The 15,808-nt window shown below is 36.1% G+C and overlaps 1 protein-coding gene across 6 annotated transcripts in view; it reads right to left on the reverse strand.

The window, feature by feature from the left end:
* The window catches only part of MAP3K4 (mitogen-activated protein kinase kinase kinase 4), a 115,609-nt gene that overhangs the window by 55,260 nt on the left and 44,541 nt on the right, over window positions 1-15,808 (reverse strand). For all 6 annotated transcript variants that reach the window (XM_068550720.1, XM_068550717.1, XM_068550719.1 and 3 more), the window contains one exon: window positions 10,711-12,074. In XM_068550720.1, the coding sequence (XP_068406821.1) occupies window positions 10,711-12,074 (1,364 nt within the window). The remainder of the gene's footprint in view (window positions 1-10,710; window positions 12,075-15,808) is intronic.

Genomic DNA, 15,808 nt, shown 5'->3' on the forward strand with positions numbered 1-15,808 from the left:
TATGCTAAGTGAAATAAGTCAGACAGAGAAAGACAAATACTGTATGATATCACCTATATAAGAATCTAAAAAATACAACAAACTAGTGAATATAACAAAAAAGCAGACTCACAGATATAGAGAACAAACTATGTAGTGGCTACCAGTGGGGAGAATGGAGGCGGGAAGGACAACATGGGGGAAGGGGATTAAGAGATACAAACTACTATGTATAAAATAAATAAGCTACAAGGATATATTGTACAACACAGGGAATACAGTCAATATTTTATAATAACTATAAATGGAGTATAACCTTTAAAAATTGTGAATCACTATACTGTACATGTGTAACAAATAATATTAGACATCAGCTATACTTCAATAAAAAATAATTCCCTCTACATACTGTAAAAAATAAATAATAAATAAAAATGAGTTAGGGCAGCTTTTTAAAAAAAGTTTATGTAACTTTACTAATGAAATCAGACAGGTGATGATTGAAGCAAATAAAAATTAACTATGACAACTGTATTAATGAACACTGACCTTGAAGAGGGGGTAGGGGAGTACTGTAGCCTACTTAAGGTGTTTCCAATGGGCTGACTCTCAACTGCACTGGTGCTGGTCTGGATTCATATAAAGCACGCTGGAGGTTAAAAATGTCAGTACTTATGTCCTACCTTGAGAGATCCTGACCTGCCCTATATCCAAGAAGGGCGAAGGTATGTGTATTTTTAAAAGCTCCCTGAGTAATTCTGATGTGCAGCCAGGTTTGGAAACCATTCGCATAAAGTCTGGTATCCCCAAATACTGGGTTTGAATCCCTCCAACAATCTACAGTTTCTGTGATTTGGGGCAAGTTATCTACTCTCCTTATCTGTAAAATATCGAAATAACAACAATGCCACTTCATTTGGTTGTTGTATCTAGCACATGGTAAGACAATAAATGATAGTTGTTATTATATATATATATATATCTCCTAGTTTCTACATGCTATACCAATTCTAAACATAAAAGACAACCTCTTCAAGGTTTCTTGTGCTTATGGGAAAAAATAGCATAATTATTGTTAGATCCAAAGACAAACAATATTTCATTGGCCGTTAAACTTATAGTAATTACATGATCATTCTTAATTCAAAAAAAGTATTTAATAAAGTAAGCAAAAATCTTCCTAGAATTTGGAGTAATATGCACGGTAATATGTAGTCAGTCAGACAGTTAATTTTTTTTGTATACTACATTAAAATATAATTTTTCATTTTATCTTTCTCTTCCTCTAAAGATATATAAATTTCATGAGGTAAAGCAAAAAGGGAGGAGCATAAAATAACCATATCACAATCTATGGCTCAGATATTTTATGGGTATTTAACATTTTAAATGCACAAAACCCAAAGAACTAACAACACAAAAAGTGACCTTTATAGTATATAAATTTTAAAATATCAACTAGGACACCAGGAGACCCTAGGACAGAATGTAGACTGAGATAAATGAACCTAACTATACTACAAACGCATGTTATAACCTCACTGAAGAGGGTGAAGGAAAAGGTGCTGGCCTAACTAACTGTGGAAACCTGTGTTCTGTCTACATACTCTAAGGCTAAAGACAAAAAGAACTGTACTTAACAATTCAACACTGTACTCTAGTTGGTAAATTTAGTCCTCACAGGGGTACTGGTTAGCAATTCTGAAACTACTTTACATGTCAATTAGGGTTGCACAAATATATAAATACACTGTGGGAATGGGAGCCAGATTTCTCACTGCAAGAGAAATAAGTTACAATCAAGGCTAGGATGAAACCTGTGGTGCTGGATTAGCGCCAGAGACCTCAGTAGGAACTCACGTTTATTTTTAACAGACAGGTAGAAAGACAGATATAGAAGTAACTATAGGTCTGTGTGTATACATGGGTTAGAAGACATACCTGTATTTTCTAACTCTATCACTGAGAAGGCCTAGAAGCAACTGACACCCCAAGGGTAATGAACACATTCCGTGCCCAGATCTCCATTCCCAAAAACGATTCTCCAATAAAAGGTACCAGAACTCCTTAGAGACACGGCTGATTCCAGGATTGGAACAGGGAAAATACAAGATGATGCTAAAAAGTAAGAAATTGCTCAAAAAGCAAAACCACACACACACACACACACACACACACACAGGATGGGAGCATATCACAAGGATAAAGAAGTCACCTGAAAGAGCTCCAATGGCTAAAGCAGGAACAATTTGAGCAACAACAAAAAACAACAAGAGCATTGGACTATAATCCCAAATTAAAAATAAACATTTATGAGTCCATACTGAGATAAACAATTGAATAAAAAAATGGGAAAGAAGAGGCAAATCTTCACAGAAGAATTCCAAGTAATATATGCAGATACTCCCCACTCCCAGAGGTGGAGATTAATTCCTGTCTCCTTGAATGTGACTCACTTCTGAAGAACAGAGCGTGGACAGGGAAAACTAGTCACTTGTGGAAGAACCTGGCAGACACCACGTTAACCAAGTGATCAAGGTTAACATCAGCAGTGATAATATAAAGCCATGAGGGCGCTTTAACTCTGTGATTCTCATAACCAAGGCCAGTATTCCAGTCTGATCATGAGAAAACATCAGACAAATCCAAATTCAGGAACATTCTACAAGCTATCCAGGTCATGAAAAATAAGGAAAAACAGAAACTATCACAGATCAGAGGAGACTAGGAAGACACGTCGATCCTGGAACAGAAAAGGGACATTAGTAGAAAAACAGAAACCCAAATAACATCTATAGTTTAGTTAACAGTATTTTGTACCAATGTTAGTATATTAATTTTGACAAATGGATCAGAGTCGAGTAAGATGTCAATATTAGAGGAAGCTGGATGAAGAGCATATGAAAACGCTGTACTATCTTTGCAAGTTCCCTAAAAAATCTAAAATTATTCATGATTACAAGTGTACTAAAAAAAAAGAATGCAATTGCATGGAGGTAGTTTTGACACGAAGGATAAATCTTTTATATATGTTTACGTGGTTTCTTGTTTTAATCTTTAACCTAAAATAGAACTGTAAATAACATAACTGAACCCACAGCTACAGTAACTGTTGGGAAGGACACCTAGAAACTACTGGACTGAGATGATTCTTACTAATTTTTAAGGAAGGTTGGGAAAGGTACTCTACAAGTAGTATCTGATGGAGAAGGAGTAGAAATCGGAGGTTAGAAAATCTCTATCATAGAGAGACACCAGCACAAACTATTATGAAATGGCTATCAGACACATTCATTCCTAAGACTTGAGATCAACCATGCTTAGATTAGAGGAATATATATTATAGCCAAGCGGGAGAAATAAGTAGGAACAACAAGATCCTGGGATGCTCTAAGTATCAAGGAAATAAGAAAACCAGGAAATAAATGAGTAAGCATGAGAAAGAACCAGGATCTTCTCTGGGTCCAAAAACAAAGAGGGAAAAAAGAAAAAAAAAAAAAAAAAAAACGCTTTCTCTCATTTTTGACTCTTACATTATGTTGTCCTTGCTGCCACGAATAAAATTTTGGCTGGCCTTGTTAGTTCGGTTGCTTAGATCTTCCTAAGTTTTATTTGATGGCCTGAGATTCATTTACAGCAGTTTCTCTAGATAATTATTTTCGAGATCAAAACAACTGTCTTAAAAAGTGAGCTTCAGAAACCAACCCATTTGTTATTCAGAGACTGTGTATGTAATTAGAAACATGTCCTGGGACTTCCCTGGTGGTGCACTAGATAAGAATCTCAAGAAAAATCTCAAATAAACTATCCAACCTTACACCTAAAGGAACTAGAGAAAGAAGAACAAACAAAACCCAAAGTTAGTAGAAGAAAAGAAATCTTAAAAATCAGAGCAGAAATAAATGAAATAGAAACAAAGAAAACAATAGCAAAGATCAATAAAACTAAAAGCTGGTTCTTTGAGAAGATAAACAAAATTGATAAACCTTTAGCCAGACTCATCAAGAAAAAAGAGGGAGAGGACTCAAATCAATAAAATTAGAAATGAAAAAGGAGAAGTTACAACAGACACCGCGAAATACAAAGCATCCTAAGAGACTACTACAAGCAACTCTATGCCAATAAAATGGACAACCTGGAAGAAATGGACAAATTCTTAGAAAGGTATAAACTTCCAAGACTGAAGCAGGAAGAAACAGAAAATATGAACAGACCAATCACAAGTAATGAAATTGAAACTCTGATTAAAAATCTTCCAACAAAAGCCCAGGACCAGATGGCTTCACAGGTGAATTCTATCAAACATTTAGAGAAGAGCTAACACCCACCCTTCTCAAACTCTTCCAAAAAATTGCACAGGAAGGAACATGCCCAAACTCATTCTACGAGGCCACCATCACCCTGATACCCAAACCAGACAAAGATACTACAAAAAAAGAAAATTACAGACGAATACCACTCATGAATATAGATGCAAAAATCCTCAACAGGGCTTCCCTGGTGGCGCAGTGGTTGGGAATCTGCCTGCCAATGCAGGGGACACGGGTTCGAGCCCTGGTCTGGGAAGATCCCACATGCCGTGGAGTAACTGGGCCCGTGAGCCACAATTACTTAGCCTGCACGTCTGGAGCCTGTGCTCCGCAACAAGAGAGGCCGCGATAGTGAGAGGCCCGCGCACCGCGATGAAGAGTGGCCCCCACTTGCCGCAACTAGAGGAAGCCCTCGCACAGAAACGAAGACCCAACACAGCCATAAATAAATAAATAAATAGAAATTTTAAAAAAAAATCCTCAACAAAATACTAGCAAACAGAATCCAACAACACATTAAAAGGATCATATGCCATGATCAAGTGGGATTTATCCCAGGGATGCAAGGATTCTTCAATGTATGTGAATCATCAACGTGATACACCATATTAACAAACTGAAGAATAAAAACCATATGATCATCTCAACAGATGCAGAAAAAGCTTTTGACAAAATTCAACACCCATTTATGATAAAAACTCTCCAGAAAGTGGGCATAGAGGGAACCTACCTCAACATAATAAAGGCTGTATATGACAAACTCAGAGCAAACATCATTCTCTCAATAGTGAAAAACTTAAAGCATTTCCTCTAAGATCAGGAACAAGGATGCCCACGCTTGCCACTATTATTCAACATAGTTTTGGAAGTCCTAGCCACGGCTATCAGAGAAGAGAAAGAAATAAAAGGAATACAAATTGGAAAAGAAGAAGTAAAACTGTCACTGTTCGCAGATGACATGATACTATACATAGATAATCCTAAAGATGTCACCAGAAAACTACTAGAGCTAATCAATGAATTTGGTAAAGTTTTAGGATACAAAATTAACGCACAGAAATCTCTTGCATTCCTATACACTGACAACAAAAGATCAGAAAGAGAAATTAAGGAAACAATCCTATTCACCACTGCTACAAAAAGAATAAAATACCTAGGAATAAACCTACCTAAGGAGGTAAAAGACCTGTACTCAGAAAACTATAAGACACTGATGAAAGAAATCAAAGATGACACAAACAAACAGAGAGATATACTATGTTCTTGGATTGGAAGAACCAATATTGTGAAAATGACTGTACTACCCAAAGCAATCTACAGATTCAGTGCAATCCCTATCAAATTACCAATGGCATTTTTTACAGAACTAGAACAAAAAATCTTACCATTTGTATGGAGACACAAAAGACCCCGAATAGCCAAAGCAATCTTGAGAGAAAAAAACGGAGCTGGAGGAATCATACTCCCTGACTTCACACTATACTACAAAGCTACAGTAATCAACACAGTATGGTACTGGCACAAAAACAGAAATACAGATCAATGAAACAGCGTAGAAAGCCCAGAGATAAACCCACGCACCTATGGTCAACTAATCTATAACAAAGGAGGCAAGGATATACAATGAAGAAAAGACAGTCTCTTCAATAAGTGGTGCTGGGAAAACTGGACAGCTACATGTAAAAGAATGAAATTAGAACACTCCCTAACACCATACACAAAAATAAACTCAAAATGGATTAAAGACCTAAATGTAAAACCAGACACTATAAAACTCTTAGAGGAAAACACAGGAAGAACACTCTTTGACATAAATCACAGCAAGATCTTCTTTGACCCACTTCCTAGAGTAATGGAAATAAAAACAAAAATAAACAAATGGGACCTAACGAAACTTAAAAGCTTTTGCACAGCAAAGGAGACTATAAACAAGATGAAAAGACAACCCTCAGAATGGGATAAAATATTTGCAAACGAGTTAATGGACAAAGGATTAATCTCCAAAATCTATAAACAGCTCATGCAGCTCAATATTAAAGAGACAAAAAGCCCATTTGATAAATGGGCAGAAGACCTAAATAGACATTTCTCCAAAGAAGACATACAGATGGCCAAGAAGCACATGAAAATCTGCTCAACATCACTAATTATTAGAGAAATGCAAATCAAAACTACAATGAGGTACCACCTCACACCGGTTAGAATGGGCATCATCAGAAAATCTACAAACAACAAATGCTGGAGAGGGTGTGGAGAAAAGGGAACCCTCTTGCACTGTTGGTGGGAATGTACATTGATACAGCCACTATGGAGAACAGCATGGAGGTTCCTTAAAAAACTAAAAATAGAATTACCCTATGACCCAGCAATCCCACTACTGGGCATATACCCAGAGAAAACCATAATTCAAAAAGACACATGCACCCCAATGTTCACTGCAGCACTATATACAATAGCCAGGTCATGGAAGCAACCTAAATGCCCAGCGACAGACAAATAGATAAAGAAGATGTGGTACATATCTACAATGGAATATTACTCAGCCATAAAAAGGAACGAAACTGGGTCATTTGCAGAGACGTGGATGGACCTAGAGACTGTCATACAGAGTGAAGGAAGTCAGAAAGAGAAAAACAAATGTCGTATATTAACGCATATATATGGAATCTAGAAAAATGGTACAGATGAACTGGTTTGCAAGGCAGAAATAGAGACAGATGTAGAGAACAAACGTATAGACACTAGCGGGGAAAGCAGTGGGTGGGGGGGTATGAACTGGGAGATTGGGATTGACATTATACACTAATATGTATAAAATAGATAACTAATAAACCTGCTGTATAAAAAAAATTAAATTAGAAAAGAATCCACCTGCCAATGCAGGGGACACAGGTTCAATCCCTGGTCCAGGAAGATCCCACATGCCGCGGAGCAACTAAGCCCGTGTGCCACAACTACTGAGCCTGCTCTCTAGAGCCTGTGAGCCACAACTACTGAGCCCGTGTGCTGTAACTACTGAAGACAGTGTGCTCTGGAGCCTGCATGCCAGAACTACTGAGCCTGCGCGCTCCAACTACTGAAGCCCACGTGCCTAGAGCCCATGCTCCGCAACAAGAGAAGCCACCGCAATGAGAAGCCCGCGCACTGCAACGAAGAGTAGTCCCCGCTCGCCGCAACTAGAGAAAGCCCGCGCATAGCAACGAAGACCCAATGCAGCCAAAAAAAAAAAAAGAAACACGTCCTGAGAAAATGAATTTACAGAAGCTAGGGAGCTATAATGTTATCTAATTTTTAACAAACTATTAAGGCTGTTTATGATATTCATATTATTAAAACAATCTGCAAACAGAATTTTTTTAGTATCACTAGTTGCACTTTTAAATTTAAAGATATTGAAATATAATAATAATTTTTAGAGGAAAATTGTTTTATAAAGCATGTTTACAAGCCAAGGAGAATTAAATATTAGATATGTTAGTTATAAACACAAGTTGTAAGTAACTCATAAGAAATAAAAATATAATCATAGATAAGAGCAATCAAATATCACGAGTATAATTCTTCTTTTCTACAAAATCCTTCAACTATGTTCATTAGTATTATCACATAAGCCATAAAAACTGTGCAAAACAGAAGATATGTAGTGGGCACAATCTACAGTACCAGCTGGTCAAGATGTTTCTAACAATTAAGAATGAAAATTGTCCTCAAACCTAAAAGGTTATCCACTGCTTAAAATGTATGTCCTTAAAAATGTACAATTATTTGGCAGAGATTAAAAAGTAAAATACATTTAAAAAATAAAAATACAGACTTGTCTAGCCCCTACTGACTTACAGTTAGTTTCAAGGGGGGAAAAAAAAGTGTAACAACACTTCTTAAAAAAAATAGTTTATATTTGACTTCTATAGCATTTTACTATTTATACAAGTATCTTTTCAAGCCTCACAACAACCCTGTGAGGTAGGTAGGGAAGTATTATTATACCCATTTTACAGATGTGAAGACTTACGGTCAGAAAGATTGTCATTGACATTAAGATATGTGGTGAGAAAGAGCAGCATCAAGGAATGGAATCCAGTTATTCGACTTCAAAATTGTGGCTCTTTCCCAGACATACTTAGTAAAAAGACTAAAACAAAACAAACCCAGAAGGGGAGTGTACATACATTCATTTACATTTGTATACATACACTTCGCCTTATAGAAATTATGTCCCTGAAATAGGAATAAAAATAAAGTCTTACTTTCCCATTGAGTTAATTATAATTTTGGAGGCTTATCTTTTATTAGTTTGGATTAATCTCCGATACAGAAGAATTTTAGCTCTTGGTTACTCTTTCATTATTTTACAAACACAACATTTTATAAACCAAAATTTGAAACAAGAGGGGCTTCTGTACTGCATTTTTTTTTGAAAAGTAAACAATCTCAAATAATTCTAATAAACATCTTTAATTCACACACTTTGAATGTGTATGTATTTCTTTTTTTTCTATAACAAGGATAACTTTCTCATTCAGTTAAATCTCAACTGGTCAAACCAAAGGCATACAACTTTGATAGGAATGCAAAGCTATGGGCTACCTCATCATCTTTTTTCAGCAAGGGTTCTAATAGAAAATGCAGTGCGCTCATTCTCAATCTCTTTCTTGTTCCAACACATCTAATGGATGCAAAGCTCAGCAGCAGTGATTCACTGCCACAGAGGGTCCTCAGGGGAGAGGAAGACAGTCTGGGAGAGCGAGCGTTAACGCAGTTTTAAGAAGCCCTGACACGTCTCCCTGAGCCCTCACCATGAGCCCCTCTCTCCTAGGAGAACCAGTGAACCAAAGATGAGGTAATAATGCCAGGGCTTTTTCACTGCTATTACTTCAAAAACAGTCCTTCATAATAACAATTAATCAACCCCGTCCTGTCCATAGGTGTCCTTGTTAGAACCTAACCACTCTCCAGCCAAAAACCTAAACTAAAGTAAGCTATTCACCTTCTGAAGCATATGCCAAATCTTTACTACATATCTAGTTCTGCTCTACTGACTTTGAAACTTGCACTATAATAAATTCTTATTATAAAATAGTCATTCATGGACTAAGAGGGAAAAACATTATTTGCCCTAATAAAAAGATGTACATAAAAAATCATTCACAGAGTCAAAATACTGCTCAAAGAAAATTCATTTTTGAGATTTCTAATCAAAATAATACTCAAAGTAAACTAACCTCTTAACAGCTACAAAGTATTGATTCATTCTGCAAACATCCTGCTATATTATATGAACACCTGACCCCGTCTCCTAAGGGTTCATAATCTGGCCATCAGATTAAAACTTCAAATTCTGCAAATTCGGGTTCTCTTCCGATGTTTCCCATCTTAAGGAATACCTTCAGTTTTATCATCTGACTCCACAGCAAGCCAGATTGTGTAATAAACCAAAGTTTAAAAAAAGTAAAAGTATATACGATATGTATGTGTTTAGCTATTAAAATTTAGAATCACAGCCCTACTCACGTAATTAGGGATCTCAAAGATCTGGGTGCTTTTGGTTTTAGCCAGATGAACATGCAAACTCACCACAACAGAAAAATTGCTTATACTCTTTCACTCTCAAGAACAATATCCAACAGTATGCCCCTTTCTAGTTTTACCACCCTTAATGGTAAAGAATTTCTGAGATATAAAGCTATTAAAACCAAGTCTGTACTATTTTCAAATCAACTCCTCTACTAGACATATTCCTCTCACAAAAATCTTCTCATATTGAAACATGTCTTTGATAATAATACTTCCCTTAAACTTGCAGCAACTACACTAAACACTGTAACCTTACCAAATAGTGTATACTTTTCCCGTTTGATCATTCTTGGCCTTCTCTGTAATTCATCTCTCTTTAAAATCCAGTGACCAAAACTGGACATGCAACTCAAAAGGAAGTAAGCTATTGCAAAGAATAGAGAAAGAACTATATCCATGAGCTTGGATGCCATACTCATTTAAAAATATTTTAGCATCATGTTGACTTTTTTACTGACTCATATTCAGCTTGTGGTCACCCATGATTATGGCTTTCTTCCCTCTTTATTTATACCTAGCCTGTCCTTCTCCATCCTATATTTAATCGTTGGATTTTTTTCCCTCCACACACTTAATTCACTCAGTTTCATACAGTTTTCACAGATCCACTTTCCCTTTTATCACAGTGCTTTATAGAAACGTTTAAATCTGCAATTTATAATAACTACCATTTATGCCTTAAAAATATCAAGACTATGAACACAACTTTGTAAATCCACTATACTTCAATTAAAAAAAAAATCAAGACCATGAAAGTACATATTATATATAACACAACATACATTGTAATTTACAAGTAATAGTGGAACTAAGGACAAGATCATACTATTGCCTACCGGAAACCTACCTCCACTGGATGGTCACTCTTTACCAGTGCTATACGTGCCCTTTGCAAGGAACCATCCATCAGCTTGTGAAGTCTTAAAATTAACTTTCTTAACCCCATCTGCTTCAGTGCTTTGTCTACAAATGGTCTATAAATAGAAGTCAGACAATGTCTACTAAAGCCTGCTTCTGTGCTGCAGTCTGGTGTTCCCCAGCCAGCAGAATCATCCTCAGATTCAAGCCTCTCGAGCTTCTTAGTTACGCAGTCCGGTGACTGGATGTTGAAACTGTTGTCAGTGGGCTGCCTGGTTTCTGGTCCCCTTGGATCAGAGATTCGTTCTTCTTCACTCTCATCCGTACTGCTTTCCAACTCTTTCAATTCTCCTTCTGTGTCATCACCCTCATCTTCGGGCTCATTGCCTTTGGATGATCGTGGGGAAGGGATTTCAAACACTGGCCAGCCAATGTCTGATAAATTCTTGATGCCCAAAACAGTGCCCATAATCCTTAATTTCTGATTTAAGTCTTTTGTGATGTTTAACCACAAACAGAGTGCCTGCACCCTGTCCTGGAAGTCTTTTGCAGCGTATTTCTCATAGTCCTTTTGAAGAGCCTGCAACGATGGATAAAGTGCCTCTATGTACTCCAGCAGCTCCATTATCCGTTTGACCTGCTCAAATGACACCCTCTGGCGTTGGAGATGCTCATGATAAGTTGAGTAACCCACAACCTTTGTCCCATGAGGGGCTCTGCACTGCCCTTCTACCGAAGTACCATTAACACTAGCTCCATTTCTAACAAAGGCAAAGCTCCCATAATTAACTTTGAAAGTAAGGATTTCATTGATAATATCTGGGATGGCTTGACGGGCTGTATATAAAAAGAGGTCCTGGTCGTTAATGGTCCGTCCTGCGTGCCAGGCTTGTAGCTCTAACCAGATCAGTTCATTAGATCGGTTAAACCAGAAAGCAGACGTATTTTCCTGTCCTCTTTGCTCCCTGTCCTTCTTCTTTGAGACTGAGGTAAGCTTTAGCAGAAGTCGTAGAGTTTCAAAAAATTTTAAGCGATCTGCTGGACAGTCAGTCCTAGAAGTCTGGCGTGCAGTTCTGGCTATCGGCATGGGCACAGACACTGGAAGCTTAGCATTGCTGCAGCCAAGACTGAGGTAAGGCTTATTGAGATCCACATCTGGCATTGATTTTTTGGGCAAAGACCCACCCACTGGGTCCAACATGAACGAGCACTGGACGTTCTTCTTATGATCCGGCTCTGTCGTTCTAAGAGCTGCTCGGACCTTTTTCTCCTGCTTATAGCTGTATTCTTCCACATTCTCCACAGTTTTTCCAGTGTCTTTATGTGGAGGTTGGTTTGGTGCATTCATTTTTTCTATTAAAAAAATAAGCAGAACATTATGTTACTCTAAAATATAAAGTTATTCTCAATATTTCAATGACTGATATTCACATGTACTTATATTTTCAGACTGTTACTGAAGAAAATAATCATACCATATGCTGAAAATTAAGAGAATACACACACACACACAAAACACTTCTCTCTAAATCTTTAAAAAGGTTTTACCCGTTTTCCCTGTTACGTAATACTTGCTATATTCTCTAATATTCTCCATTACTAACCTAAAACCATCTGCTTACCTCTCTACTACAAAGTGCAGTCATCCAGCTAGTCAAATCTTCACAAGTTATCACCTTAAACTTAAGAAGGGAGAAACAGTATGGCAGATCTGACAGAAACCTGATTTAGAGAACACATCCAATTCCTGCCTTTGCCATGAACTGAAGTATCAACTTAGAGCAAATCAGTTAAGTTTTCTGGGTTACTTTTCTCATTCGTAAAATCAAGTAGATTGAGGAAAGACCACTTAAGGCACCTTAAGATTATTCTCATAAAACACTGAAAGACAGATAAGCAAAAATGTTTACCTTAATTTATTCTATTCCTTGATTTCTTCTTCGCCACAAACAGGTGAACAATAACATTTTAAATTTAACATTAAGAAAACTGAAGACATATAGCCTAAATTAGTATAATTTGCCTAGTTTATTATACTGGCACATAAAGTCATTCAAAATTAATGCAAAGGAAGTAAACATCACACTTTCCCTTCACGTAACTGTAAAAAGTTCTATTAACTTAATTCCCAGGCTTTGAGATGAACACACATCTTCCTTCCTGTTTGGCATTTCTGACACTAGGAACCGCCCTACCTCACTGAAACCCCTTCAGTCTCTTGCTTTCTACACACAGCACTCTCAGGGTTCTCTTCTACCATCTGAGTCCCTCCTCTTCAAATTCTCTCCTGGGAACTTGGCTCACTCCATTAAAAAGTTAATGCTTCTCAAAGCCCTTCTCTTAGGTCTCTTCTGTCTCACCTTCCCTCTCCCCGGGTGACCTCCTTCACACCCACGTCATACACTGATGATGCCCAAGCCTATAGCATTGTCCCCATGTCCCCTCTACACTCAAGGTAAACTGTCTCATTGAATCTAGGACACACATTTTGTATTTTAACTTCTCTGAAATTAGACTATGTTTTATAATTATGGTGATATAAATAACTTTTAGGAATATATTCACTAATATATTTCATTTACATTTTCCTTTATATATATGCACCATAGTAATAAATGGTTTTTAAAAATCTATTATCTAAATATCAAGAAGTATAAAAGAGTTCTTTAAATAAAAATTAAAAATTCTAAGTGTAAGAACACACTGTGTCATCAATTATAAGCATTTTTTTCTTAGTATATAATATTATAGTATGCCTTTAGATTTGATGAAATAGAGTATATTTATATGGTACAGACTAACATACCCAAAATCAATTCACCAAAGAAAATTTGTTTAAAACCAATGTATTTCCAAATCAATTTAAATTAAATTAGTTTTAAAATAAGGATTTTAAAACAAGTATTTCCAAGAGCACTTCCAACCTGATTTACATTATATTCAATTTCTTTTATGATCCATCAAAAAGGATTTTACTGTCTGTAAGGATTTGTGTTATATTTTAATATAAAACTTTTATTACTATTATCTTTTAAATTAGCAACACTTTTTAAACAATAGAACTTTTATCTGTAGTTTTAATCTACTTTACTTCTAAATGTCTTAAAACGTTTTATACAGTCCATTCAAGAAATTTCTTCACTCAGAATGGCTATCATCAGAAAAAAGACAAATAACAAGTGTTGGCAAGGAGGTGGAAAAAAAGGAATCCTCATACACTGCTGGTGGGAATGTAAATTGGTACAGCCACTATAGAAGGTTTCTCAAAAAACTAAAAATAGAACTACCATTTGACCCAATAATTCCACTCCTGGATATACATATCCAAAAAAAAACCCCAAAACACTAATTCAAAATGATACATGCACCCCGATATTCACAGCAGCATTATTTACAATTGCTGAGATACAGAATCAACCTCACTGTCCTTCAACAGATAAATGGATAAAGAAGATGTAGAGATGTGTGTGTGTGTATGTGTGTGTGTGTGTATACATACATATCAACACATACAATGGAATACTACTCAGCCATAAAAAAGAATGAAATTTCATCATTTGCAGTAACATGGATAGAGTTGAAGGGTATTATGCTAACTGAAATAAGTCAGACAGAGAAAGACAAATACTGTGTGATATCACTTACATGCGGAATCTAAAAAATACAACAAACTAGTGAATATAACAAAAAAGAAGCAGACTCACAGATATAGAGAACTAATGGTTACCAGTGGGGAGAAGGAAGTGGGGAGGGACAAGATAGGGTTAGGGGATGAGATACAAATAACTAGGTATAAAATAAATAAGCTACAACAATATACTATATGACACAGAGAATATAGCCAATATTTTACAATAACTATAAATGAAATGTAACCTTTAAAAATTGTGAATCACTATGTCATACATCTGAAACTTATATAATATTGTACATAAATTATACCTCAATAAAAATTTTTTTTAATTTTTTAAAAAGTCGAGTTTTTTAAAAAAGAAATTTCTTCACAGTTTTATTGTTTCTAGCTACAAATACTTATCAATCCTCATTTATAAAAAATGTGTCCAGGCCAGCCCTTTGCCTCCTCTCTGCTGTTTTGTTTAACTGTGTTCTTTACACTTTTATTAATATAGCACATATATATCACTCATTTCTACTTGGTAAAGCAATGGTTATTTGAAAGCAAAGCTAATAAGTACTTCCAAGTTTAACTCCATTATATTTTATGTTTCAAGATATCAAATCATACTATACTTTCTTACTATGAAACGCAAAATGATATATACATGGTATCAGGGAGTAAGATTGGAGATAAAGATAATGAGTTTGTTTTGTAATATACTGAATTGGAGGTGCCTATGGGACATTCATGTAGAGATGTCTGTGGGTAACTAATATATGAGTCTTGAGCTCAGGAGAGAAATCCAGAGATACCAATTTGGAAATTATCAGTATATACAGATGTTGTTTAATACCAGGAGAGTACACAAGAATATCCAAGAAAAGTGTGCAGAAGAGAGGCAATGCAGGCCTAGGAAAGAATGCTATATTAACTAATACGTGCATCCACATGGTTTTGAGTCAGAGAAATCAAAAACTTATGTAACAAAAAAACTATTTTGTTAGCTTGGGGTTTAGGATTCTAAGAAGACTTTACAAAATGAATGTAGGGTAGCATTAGTGACCAAGGCCAGAGAACGTCTGCATATAATTTATAACTTAAAAGTAAGTGAACAGTGAAAAAGTATTACTTTCCTTATATAAATTATAAATGTTCTTCTAACCCATGATTTAAAGGTCCTAAGGGAAACAAAGGATGAACTGAGAGGAGCTGGGATGAGCTGAACAACACAGAAGACTGAGCTACGAACTTTAAGTCCAAATCTACGCTAAATTTACCACGCAGCTAATAGTCAAAGCATGAAAATATCAAGAGATGAAGCTTCTAAGCCTTGATCTTTATTCCAACAATTAAAAGGACTTAAGGGGGGAAATGCCACAATCCCATTTTTCTGTATAAACAGAATCGAATTTTAGCAAGCTTAGAAACCTAATTTTTGTAGATTATACACAAATACTGTGAAGCCTAT

The sequence above is a fragment of the Eschrichtius robustus genome, chromosome 9 (assembly GCF_028021215.1).
Source record: "Eschrichtius robustus isolate mEscRob2 chromosome 9, mEscRob2.pri, whole genome shotgun sequence".
NCBI classification, from domain to species: domain Eukaryota; kingdom Metazoa; phylum Chordata; class Mammalia; order Artiodactyla; family Eschrichtiidae; genus Eschrichtius; species Eschrichtius robustus.